General features: G+C 47.7%; 1 protein-coding gene across 1 annotated transcript in view; it reads left to right on the top strand.

The window, feature by feature from the left end:
• The first annotated feature begins 3701 nt into the window (after positions 1–3701).
• Positions 3702–12149, top strand: part of ASXL2 (ASXL transcriptional regulator 2) — a 110606-nt gene continuing 102158 nt past the window's right edge. The window contains exons 1-2 of the mRNA XM_026846307.1: positions 3702–3773; positions 3847–3984. Of these exons, the coding sequence (XP_026702108.1) occupies positions 3702–3773; positions 3847–3984 (210 nt within the window). The remainder of the gene's footprint in view (positions 3774–3846; positions 3985–12149) is intronic.

Here is a 12149-nt window from a genome sequence, read left to right as displayed (position 1 = left end):
CCTCGGCCTCCGGCTGCCAGCGGGGCTGCCGCGGAGCCCGGTGAGGGGCGAGGGGCCGCACGGTCCGCGGGAGCTGCCGGCCTCTCTCTGCCCGCAACTTTGTTCCAACGCCGCGCACTCGTATAGGCTTTTTTTTTTTTTTTTAAATCTGTTGTTTAGTTGCTTAATGTTTCTAGGCACAAATTTATATGGGAAGCTTTGCTGGGGAGGGATTACCTCTCTGCATTTGCAAAGTGCTGTGATTAATGAGGATGTAAATAATGTTGGCAAACAAGCGATGTGCACGATGGTTTTTTTTTTCACTATTCTCAGTGTATCAGTGTGTTTCATGCGGTGGAACTTGTTGCAGTAGGAGCCAATGGCTTGCCTCAGGTCAGGCAGTGAGTTGTGAACCCTAAAAGGAGAATTTTTATGGTCTAATTTCTAAGTCTGGCAGTCTGTATTGCTAGTGCTGGACTTGGCAGCGTTAGCTTTACAGTTGGGCTCCGTGATCTTAAAGGTCTTTTCTAACTTGAGTGATTCTATACTGTTTTCAGGATGTACTTACTGTAGTTTTTGTGTGGGGCAGGCATGTTAGAGGGTGAATAAAGGAAAAGGGATGTTGAATAGTGGGACAAGCATGAGAAAGGGGAAACTAAACAAGTGCAACCTGCAGGAGCCCAACAGAAGTGTCGAGTTGTGAAAGTCCAGCATGTTTCTGGGATATCTGTATTTGCAGTGAGGATTCAAATCTGCCCAGTGGAGAGGGGGAGGAGATTGTGTTCTGTCATAACCTTCTGAAAGAGGTATCTGTTAAAACAGGACTTGAAAAGTCTGGCTGGAAAGCAAATGTAAATAGGCATCTGCGGCTGAGACTTGCAAGCACTGTTTTAATAAATAGTAATTTATTTGGACCTTGTATTTATGGTTTGAAAGGCATCAAAATAGCTGCTCTTCTTTCAGGAGATATGGTGCAGTTAACTATTTTAAGAATATAAGATACTATTCCACAGGTGAACGCTTTGGTACTTCTCTGCATATGTGTTTGTGTATCTTTTTTTGCAATTTGTTTAGAAAAAAGACTGGAAGAATGTCTAGTGTAGGGTGTAAGTGGGACCAGAACTTTTTCAACCTGTGCGCTGCTGTTCATCCACTGATCCCTTCCAGAATCCACTTAAAGGCTAAAACACATATTTAGAAAAGCTACATTGAAAACTATCAAAACTGAAGGTTACATGTTACCCTGGGTTGCACACTTAGATTCATGGCAGAGGCAGCCAAAACTAGGAAAAGATGAGTGAATGCTTGCCAAAACCCCAATTTTGGCAAATATTTCTATTTGTGTATTCAGCAGGAACACTAAAATATTCTGGTCAAACTCCAAGTCCAATCTTCAAAAAGTTTCCCTGCGTTTTTGGTTTGAAATAATGTCTTTTGATTCTTGTCCTAGCTTGTGTGCTCGTATTGGCTTCCCAGCTGCCAGTGGTTGAAGTTTGTAGGGTCTATTATAAAGCTACATCAAGAAATGTGGCAGCTCTCGGCTACCCTGTTGTTCTGCCCCTGAAACATAACACAAAACTTTGCTCAAGCTTGAGGCACCTTCCATTTTGTCTTCATCTTCAGCGTGGTGTTGCAGCTCTTGTGCTCTTCCACGGCATTATTTCTCTCGCTGAGCTCCCCAGGCTGGCTTGCTGCGGGGTGGAGTGAGCCCTGACAGTCACAGGGCAGCGCGGGCCTGCAGGGGAAGGGGCTTGGGGTTGTGGGTTTTGGTGGCAGCTGGCTGTAGACCTGCTTGTCCTGGCAAACTGCCCGGCGGTGGTCCCAGCACACCGGCGTCGGGTCATGGCGGCCGATGGTTTTGTGGCAGTTCTGTCCCCCCCGCCTCCTCACGCTCTCTGGCCCCTCAGGGCTGGTGCTCATGGGTAGTTCAGGGAGCTAAACCAGCAAAAACCCATCGTCATTATGGTGCTGATCTGGCTTTGTGCCACTTCAGTCCTCCTAACCAGGTATTTGGGAGTAGGTGTCCTCCAGTGCAAGGGAGGCGATGGGAATGCAGGGTGGGTGAGGAGAGCACTGAGGTAATATCGACTAGAATTAGCTTAATCTGTTGTAGCAGTTCAGTGTGAGCTGGAAGCGAGGAGGTAAGCAACAGAAGCGTGGCCTTTCTGTTTGATAAAGGACCTCGGGCGGGTATGGGGTAATGTGGATTCAGCGAGACTCAAGCTGTGCTTGCTCCTAGGTGTATAGGACTAGTAATTGGAGCAGAATTACAGTGTGCAGTAAGGAAAGGGTGCCCTGTGCAGGCAGCGCGTTCAGGGAGGAAGTCACTGTTGATAAACAACCTTTTTCTTATTTCCTGGCTCATTCAGTAAGTTTGCAGCTGCAGATGACTGTTAACTTGTGACTTTTCTTGGGACCGTGGCTGGGTGTCCCTGCAGTTACAGTAAAAAGCTTCACTAAGGTAAGAAGCTGATACTATATAGGGCACCAGTTTAAGGTAATAGAACACACAAAATTTTCAGATAAAGACACTTTATGTGTCTCTGTATAGTCTCAGAGACAGTGGTGGAGCAACCAAGCTGCAGAGTCACACCAATGGGACAGCGAGTCTAAAGAAAAGACAGGATTTATCTACTTTGCTGAAGCCTACAACAGGCAGATGATATCTGTAGTGGTAAACTCGAGTTTTAGGGCTTGTTTCCTGGCCCCAAGGCCATCTCACAGAGTCCAAGTGTATCCACGCTGCTGAATCTCCATCCTTCAGGCTGGCTGACGGCCCGCGGGCTGCCTTTGGCACGCTGGTCTGTGCTAATTCTTGAACTGTGCCGTAACCTGGTGCCCGGGCTCAGTTTGTAATCCTGCATGCAGACCTGTGCCAGGGACCCTGTGCTGGCCTGAGGGCGCTGAGAGCGGGCTGGTGCCTCTGCGGTGCCTGGCTGTGGCTGGGGGGGTCCAGCAGACATCAGAAAACTGCCTGATGCCTGTGAAGTTGGTGCAGGCAGATCAGAACAAATGTTCTGTAGTACTTGAGTTGGATTTGGGGTCAACGTTGTCACTGTAGTATCGAGCTGATGCTCTCAGTGGCTGTGGTTGAAGGGGGTAGGCGCCATGTTGCGTGTGGCAATGGGACTTTGGTTGGGCAGCAGAGAAGTTCTGCGCTTTGTTTTGACTTCTCAGGCCTCAGGTTTTTTTGCTGTTCCTCTGGCTTATGTTTAACACGGTCCTTGTGGTGCAGCTTTCCAAAGCGGATCGCAGCCAAATGCTCCGTGCCCCGTCCTGCTGCCGCCCTCTGCGCTGGGGCGCGATGGAGCAGGGTAGCCAGGGCTGTTGGGGTGCATCAGTGGTCCATGTTGGATCCAGACAAGAAGTCTTGTTGCTGGACAGAAGCCACAAACGGGCTGTCTTTGTGCTTTGTTTGCGTGGAGGAAAGCGTACGCTGTCACGTGCCAAGTCTGAAGAAATTTGGTGTTTGTTTTTCATGGGAAGTCCCCGTGTGTGACCGGACAAAACAGTTTTCTGCCGAGGCACAGGGTCTGTGAGCGTGGGCTGGAGGAGGTCTCTATCAATGCTCCTTGGCCAGGTCATCCAGGAACACGAAATGCTCTTTTATGCTCCCTGGTTGTGAGAGGGAGCTGCTGCAGCCCTGTTTTTTCCTGCGTGCTGATTTCCTGTTGGGTCAAACTGACTTTGTTGGCTTTGGAGGGTGGAAATCCAGCGTGAGAATGCCCCTGGGAGAGCAGGCAGAGCCTCGACGTGCCGCAGTGGGCGTCTCTGAAGGTGTAGATGTCCCGAGTGTAAGACCTGTCACCATGCTGGCGGTTGCTGTGCAGCCCTTGTGATGTGAACTCAGCTTCTCTCTTGATCTAGGGGTTTGCTTGCGTCACTTGTGTCAACCGAAGAATTAAAATGAAGAGATGTGCCATCTCTGACAGCGATAGCACAGAACGTAACGATCTGATCTGGCATTTGCGGGCCCATCTGCGATGGCGAACGGAAGATAATGCAGTAAGGTCAGAAGGCCAGATCAAGTAGAAAGGATATTTGTTGGGGAAGGAAATGGCATGGCATTGCGAGTTGATGATTTTTATTAAGGTGCGTTTTTCTGGAGGGCGATGACATAAGGAATGGGAAGGATGCTGTGTTCCTCTGCTTTCTGCTGAAGTGTTTGCAGAAGAGAAGGGTGGAAGGATGCAAATGGTAGAAGTTGCCCATGTGTCTGCAAGTACCTGAGTCCGTTTGCTCACCCGTATACACAAACTTGAATGTCTGCAGAGGCTCCCAGCCTGCTGCGAAAATATGCAGGAATTTGGAAGATTCTGTAAGCCATCAGTTTGACAGACTGATCAGTTATTTTTTGCTACTACGTATTTCTGCATAGCTTTCCAGGGTATAGCTCGGCAGAGCTGAATTGGATGTGCTGGCAGAGCTCGAGAGCAGCGCTTGGTTTAACTGGGTACAGAACGCACGTGATGTCTGAGACATGTTTCTTCATTTCACCAGCCCTTCAGAGGTCTGATTGCTCAATTGGAAAAAGTCTGGCGGGTGATTGGGAGCACAGCAGGCCCTTCCTGGTGAATTTGAGAACTGGCTTTTCACTTTTTGGCAAGGTACTGAACGAGGTAGCGCAGTGGAAGGTTAAATGATTAATCAGAGCTTGTGAAACGGGCTCATAGTTGAAGCTGGTCAGGGTTCTTGTATTTATTTTTAGGGGTGATTTGTTACTGTGGGTTTTTTTTTTTTTTTTGTGGTGATTTTTTTGTCCTTTGTTTTTTAATCCCCTAAGTATTATCACAGCTTCCTTCCCCATGCTCAGCCTGTGTCCAGGCACAAGACCTTTTGCCACTGAGGACAAGAAGCGGTGGCTGAGGTGGGTCTGTTGTGTCAAGTGCTGTCGCAGAGACTCTGCAGGAGGGTGTAGTGCAGTTGGTAGCCACCTCTCTGGTGACCAAGCCATTGTACGACGATGTCCTTCTGCCACGTGACGTGTCTACATGTCCACTAGCCAAGAAAATACCTTGGCAGTGTTTCTAGAGAAACAGACTCGTGGCTCCACAAAACTGAACAAAAGTTGGCACAAACTCTGTCACGTGTTAAGAGAACTGCAGTTTTCTTCTCTTCTTACTCATACACATCTTTTATTGACCGCAGCACTTGGGTATATTTTTTGCAATTCTTTTTTTTTTAAAGGATTTTACTGTAAAGTCAGCAGTTGCTCTGCAAATGTGAACTCTGTGTTAGCCCAGCGCGGATTGTATCCTCTGATACCTGCTCTTCTGGATGCTGGAACATCTGGTGAACTGAAAGTTGCTTTAAACTAATCTTGGGAATCAGTAAGAGACAAATGGAGGCTTAAAAAATTGGTTCTGGTATGGAAATAGAATTTGGAAAGGATGAGGTGGAAGAATAATCCACTTTAATTGCTGTAGCAAACCGGCATCTGTCCTTCTTCCAACCACAGTAATCCAGTTATTTGCCTGCCACTTCAAAAACTAATTTCCAAGTCGTAGCCTGTGCTCTTGCTAGGAACTTTAACCTCTTCAAGGTGTCAGAGTCCCTGTGAGTTACTGCACACACACATACCTGCTGCTTCGGACGTGCAGTTGTGCTTGCCCTGGCTGGAGCTGAGTAAACTCCTTGGCCAGTTTTGTAGCTGATCTATGGGGTTGACAACGCAAGGCTGCGCTGAGGTGGCGTTAATTTTATTAGCGGTAGTGCAACTTTATTAAAAGATACCTGAGGGGTTGGCTCTTGGCTTGAGGGCAGCGGAGTCTGTCTGTCCCAAGCCATCAGTGCCCTTGGTAAGGTCTCGGCATGGTGCTTCCTGCCCGCGGAGCAGGGTGGAGGCAGATGGGCGAGCAGGCGGCGCGGGAGAGGAAAGGCGAGCGGCAGCTACTGAAGGATCTCAAACATCTTTATTTCTATTCTTATTTAAAACAGTATATGCAGTTTAAGTATTAATTTTAATACAGAGCTTAGATATATCATAGAATGGGTTGTGGTAGAAGGGACCTCAAAGCCCCTCCAGTGCCCCCCCCCGCCCTGGGCAGGGCCACCTTCCCCCAGCCCAGGTTGCCCAAAGCCCCGTCCAACCTGGCCTTGAGCCCTTCCAGGGAGGGGGCAGCCACAGCTTCTCTGGGCAGCCTGTGCCAGGGCCTCACCCCCCTCACAGGGAACAATTGCTGCCTTAGATCTAGTCTGGATCTCCACCCTTTGACTTTAAAGCCATTACTCCTCGTCCTGTCCAGTTTAAAGCCATTACCCCGTGTCCTGTATGCTTTTGCTTGGTCTCTCTCATTAACTTTTGTTTTATCACAGAAAGATTTAATGATATAACGCAGACTTCCTTGAGGGAGCTTGTCTCTAAAGCTGCAAGAGCACTGAAGTGGCTTTTCTGCAAAAGTTGTGGTCTCCTTTCAAATCAGCTGAGAAATGTAGATGTGCAAGCACTTCTTGAGCTTTTTTTTTATGCAAGGCTTTTCCAAGCAAGAACGTTTATTTCCCTAGATGTGGCCTTCACAGCATCTGCAGCAGGTGGTTTCAGTGAACTTAACCATTGTAGTAGCCAGCGCATTGTGCAGTGTCCTAAAGGCATGGAAAAATCATCTTTTACTGGCCTGTAGTTGGATTCTGGGTATCATGTGGGCTGGCTTTATAAAGAGAGGGGAATTTAAATACTTTGTGCTTAAAACCAGTTTTTCACAGTCTGCGTTTCTGTGCACTGGGTGCTGTTTGCTTTAGCAAGTAACACAGAGCGGTAAAATCACCCCGGGAAGGGAAATGGGTGGTGGGGAGGAGCCCGTAGCGGTGCTGTGTCTGTTGCAGGGCTTCACGGCGGGGTAGCTCTGCTTTGACCCCCAGGGTGGGCTTGGGCTGTGTCTCTTGCACACTGGGCTGCAAGGTGCCTTCATCCGAAGGGAGTCCATTGTCTTCCTCACTAGGTGCTCTGGGGCCTGAGCCGAGGCACAGAAGTGGAGGCAGTTGAGGGCCGGCATCGCGAGTGCTCTCCCGACCAGGGTTAAAGCTGGAATAAGGTAGAGGCAGCCGGTGGGTGGCAGTGCCCAAACCACTGCTGATGGCGGTCCTGTGCCTTTTGCTTCAGTTCTGCCTGCGCCTCCATTGCCTACAATGTGTGTCAAAACACGCTAGAAGCAGACGCTTGATATATATTTTTTTTCCTCTATGATTGTTAGGTTTTCTGCTTATGTGGTTAGCTTGAACTGTTTGGCAGAGTAAAAATAGAGGGCCCGGAACAGCCAAGGCATTCGGTCTAATTCTTCCTGTGTCACTAAAACATCTCTGCCACAACAAGCTGTGGGATCTTCTCAGAGGTCTGGTCTGGATTCGTGTCCTGAATGAAGCAGCTTCAGTTGGACGTAATGAAAATACTTTCACTGTTATTGTGAAAGCCTTTCAAATAAAAAGCGAGCAATTGGATAATCACGGTGTTCTGCAGATGCTGTGAAACTGCTTCACGGACAAGTATAGCGGCACTGCTCTTGTGCAGCAGAGACAAAACTTTGGAGGACTAAGCGTGTGAGCTTATCACTTCATAGCTGTGGCAGTAAGATTACACATTTTTTTTTTAAATAAAAAGCCCCCAGTGCTGCAGCATTCACTCCGTTTCAGTGCCCAAGCCAAGGGGTGGCAGCTGCTGTCTGCCAGCCTCGCGTTGGGAGAGCGCGGGAGGAGATGGAAGCTGCAGAACTTGCTTTTGCAGGATGTTGTGGATGCTAAAAACCTGCACAGGCTTGTGGAAATGTGTTGCAGGTTACTAAATACCTGGAAGCTCCTTATTTTGGAAGTCCTGAGCAGCGTGGAGAGTGGGAGAGCAGCCCCCTGGAACGCTGCCTTGCCTGATAGCTGCCCAGAGCTCCATCAGGATCTGCCCAGGGCCCATGTCGATTGATCTTTATTTAGTTCAACTTCAGGCCCGGTTTCCTGCTTTTCTGTGTAAACAAAAGATTTTCCCGGTGTGCTGAAGGAACTGGCCAACATGTTTGCAAGTAGGGTTTGTTTGGTTTTTTGTTTTAATTGACCTTTAAAGGGCTGTGGTGACCGGGAAAGGCTTCTTGTGAGTAGAAGAGGGGAAAACGTCACACTCCTCTTCCACAGGGTGAGGAGGAGGATGTGGGGAAGCATGCCCGGTCATCCTTACTCGGATCCTTGGGGAGGAACAAACACTCCTGGGAGCTGCTTTCTTGTGCATGTCGAAGAATATTCTTCTGGGGACAGGCGGTGTGGCTGGACTAAAGGCGAGCTGTGCTGGACAGGGTGGCGAGGCCGTGGGCGCTCCAGTTTATTGTCCTTCCTCTGCGCTTAGGACCAAGGAGGACGGTGGCGTGTGCTGTGTTGCTAGGTGTGGTTTGGGTTGCTGTTCTCCCGCAGAAACGTCGCTGTGTTGTCTGTTGTAGCCCCAGTGTGACCTGGTTCAGTGCTTGTGTGGCTGTGACTATCGTATTCCCTGGCAGGGCAGGTGAGAGCCCTGCGAGGATAATTTTTTTTTTTTTTTGGAGCTGGGTATCTTTTAGATCCCGAAATGTAACCTAATTTTGTAACAGCTAAGTGTTGACTCTTGGAAAGAAGTATGTGGTGTGATTCTAAATGTGCCTGATAAACTTCCTGATTGCTCTCAAATTAGTGTGAATTTATTTGCCTGGTTAAAACCAGGTATATACCTATAGACTCTGCAGCTCCAGGAGGTGTGTGTGAAATTATTCAACCAGATGGGATACGTGCTTATGTGAGTTTAGTTTAAATTAAAAGAATTTGCTTTTTTTCCACTGAAGTGTGTGTGTGTGTGTGTGTATATATGTATATATATATAAACCAAACCACTAGTAAGAGGCTGAGGGTCTGTTTACCAGCGCTCGGGTAGGCTCAGTCTGCTTTTATCTTCAGGTAAACTTCACTGAAAGAACCCGAGAGCGTAAGAGAGCTCAGTCAAACTGGGGGCAACAGCTGTACCTGGCTGTAATGCTTTGATGTGAGCATAAATTTGGCCTCGCGTAGGGACAGTATTTTGATTGTACGTGGCTCTGCGGTAGTTCTGTATAAGAACAGCCAGAGGAATCTGTGCTTAAATGCCTTTTTGTTCACTCCAGGCCAGGCTGAGGTGACTGCTGGTTACTTCCAAGCTGAAAACCCTACTGATGTCATTGCAGTGATGCAACTTCAGGGCAGGAACTGAACTTGTGAACTTCTCTTTGGGGCAGGTTAAAACTTTATTTTCAAGTGCACAACATAACTGCAATGCCATTGCTGGTAACTGTATGTTCTCCTAAAACTGTTTTTTTTTTTTTTTTTTCAGTGGCTTTATAGATATTAGACACTGTCTTTCCTTCTGATAGCTGCGCTGGCTCTGCTGGAGTTGGAGTGCGGTTGTGTTTTACTGGATTTTGAATTCAAAGTTGATTTGATAAGATCACTTCATAACAATGTCCCTGTTCTTTTTCTGGCAAGTCACGCAATTTGTGTTCTGCTGGGAAGAATTCTTTCTTCCCCGCTTTCCATGTGGGGAAACTTGAATTTGCTCTTAAACCTCTTACAGGATGCAGCACTAAACATGATCTCTTATAGCTCTCAGTTCTGCTGTTCAGAAGCTTTTTCTGAGCTCAACCTACGCTCTGTCCCAATACAGCAGCCCCCCTGAGATCAACAAAACCCATTTTCTCCTCTTTTCCCCTGTGCTTTCTGGCACGCGATGCATAACCGCAGCACGTTAGGGGATTTGTGGCCGCTGGAAAGCTGCGGTGGGGTGATGTTCCTGCCAGGAGTGGCTGTGCAAGGTGAAAAGGCTTTAGCAAGTGAGCGGTTGGTAATAGTCGCAGGGCACTGACCACACCGATCCCGCTTCCCTGTGGCAGGCGCTTCAGCAGAATCACACGGGAAAATGACAGTCACTTCACTAAGGAGCCTTTTAAACATGGAGATTTTAGCAAACCTGGCGGATGCTGCTTCAGGTGAACGGGCTGTGCCACAGCTGGGAGTCCAGCCCAGTGGAATATCGGGGGAATACTGTGTCCCCGTGGGTCTCTGCGGGCTCTGCTCCGCTGCCACCTGGGACATCAGCTCTCCAGCCTCTGATTCTTGAGCTGCACTTGTCCTAATCTCCCCTGGCTTTGGGCGTTGCCACAACTCTCAGAACTCCTTCCAGTAATTTCTGCAGAAATAATTCACAGAGCGAGGTGAAGGGCTGAGAATGGCTAATCACCGTCGTCCTGCAAGCCCACCGGCTTTTAAGCAGGATTCCTCTAGAGTTAGTCCAGCCAAGCACTTAGTGCAAGCTGTGACTAGTTTGAAAGGCACCACGGTTTGTGTTATGTCCCCTTTGGTTCCCAGTGTTCAACTTACATCTGTCATTAGGGTTTATTCCTTCCTACCAACCCGCTGAGTGTTGAGAGGGGCTCCTGTAGCAGTCCTTTAAACGTATGTGCAGTATAAATGTAGTTCTGCTTTCTCCTGTGCAGCCCTATTAGATATCAGCGTACTCCTGGAAATACTGAATTTGAAGTTTACTTTGCCTTTATGTAATGTGGACATAGCTATTCTGGTGGCAGAGAATCAGCAAATAATTTCTTACGTGCTTTGTCACGAAAAATAAATGGCACAATCTTTGCCCTCTCCCAAAGGTGCCTGTTGGTATAGCAGCCAGAATGGATTCGGCTCTCCTTAACCCACACTGGAGGCTAGATCCCGTCCTTACTGCCACGGAAAAGTCAGTGTTTGAAAAAGTTGGTGGTTTGTAGCGTTATGACATCACTTAAATTGCCTTTCAGCAGCGAGTGGGCAGGAAAACGTGAAACGCTTCTGGTGCGGGATGTATGAATGACTCTACCATTAGAGCAGGAAGGTTTAAAGGCTTAGACCCAGATTAAAGTCTTGCTGAGCTAGATAAGCGCTGTTTTAAAGCATTAACACACACCATCACTTGAAAAGTCTCTGTTTCTCTGCCTGTAAAAATCTTTAAAAGGCAGCTACAGGTCTTTGAGGTCTCTTCATTGAGCTCCTTGCAGCTGTTTCCGTTGGAACTTGCAGATCTCGGGTCTTGTTGGAAGGTTGAGCACCAGAGCTGTTCAGCAAATGGCGAAGAAAATTGTCTCTTATCAGCAGCATTATTGCAATAATGGGTTTATCTTTAATCAGGAAGATTTTCATTCGTGCCTGAACTTGTGGAAGAAAAACCATCCTGAACAAACATCTGTTTTGGGAAGGCAGCTGAAGTAAAGCCCCCACATCTTTGTATCTGACCTCCTTCCTTTGGGACCCGACAATGGATTAAGGACCGAGGCAGGCTAGAGCCCTGCTTGTTACCAGGGGCTGTCTTCAATTTTGAAGTGCCACTTGAAACGTGCTTAAAATGTTCTTCCTTACTTTCTTTATGCTGAACGTGTTTGTAGGGGGTTACCTTACCTTACTTCTGCTGGAGGCTTTCAGCTCTTTGCCGTGCAAATAAAATCTGAAAAAAAATGTTGTGGGGTGGTGTTTTTTTTTTTTCTCTGACAAAGCTTTTAAGGTGTAGATAAGCACTTAACTCTGGTAACAAACTGTTTTTATTTACATGGTTCTCCACAAATAGCGTGCTTTCCTTAACCAAGCAGCTGATGCACTTCAAATGCTTTTTATTTTGCTGGTTTAGGCCACTGAGGCTTCCTGTCTATCTTTGACTTAATGTCTCCTCTAGAGCTGTATACAGCCAAATGTTTTCCAGTCCTGAAAGGAAAGAATGAGCTTTAAGGTTCCTCTCTGCTGTAGGGGAAAGAATGTGGAAAACCCAAAATCCTCCAAAAGAGCTGCCCTGGTTCAGGTTATCTACCTGTGTCTTCCGTGGTTGAAGATGAAAATCTGATGGCTCCAGTGAGCCCCGGCTTTCAGGGTCATCTCTTCTATCTTCTCCTTCTGGAGGTGTTTCAAAAGCTGGAGCTGCAGTGGCTTTAGTGTCTTCTGCTACATCTGCAGGGAAGTGAGCGATGGCCCCTTGTCTTCTGCTCCTCCTGTCGCTCCCCTTGGCCTTTGCTGTGCAGTCTTGTGAGAATTGATGTCTTGGGCGGAATCTGCTTATCCCACTGCTCCTTTCACCAAGAAACCTCCAGTGTATGCTGACTTGAGCTTTCTCTGTATTTCTCTTGCCTTTTCTTTTTTTTTTTTTTCCCCCCCCCCCCTGTGTAACTAGA

The sequence above is a fragment of the Athene cunicularia genome, assembly GCF_003259725.1.
Source record: "Athene cunicularia isolate RWA chromosome 3 unlocalized genomic scaffold, athCun1 chr3_part1, whole genome shotgun sequence".
NCBI lineage: Eukaryota > Metazoa > Chordata > Aves > Strigiformes > Strigidae > Athene > Athene cunicularia.
This window is presented reverse-complemented; position numbering and strand designations above follow the sequence as displayed.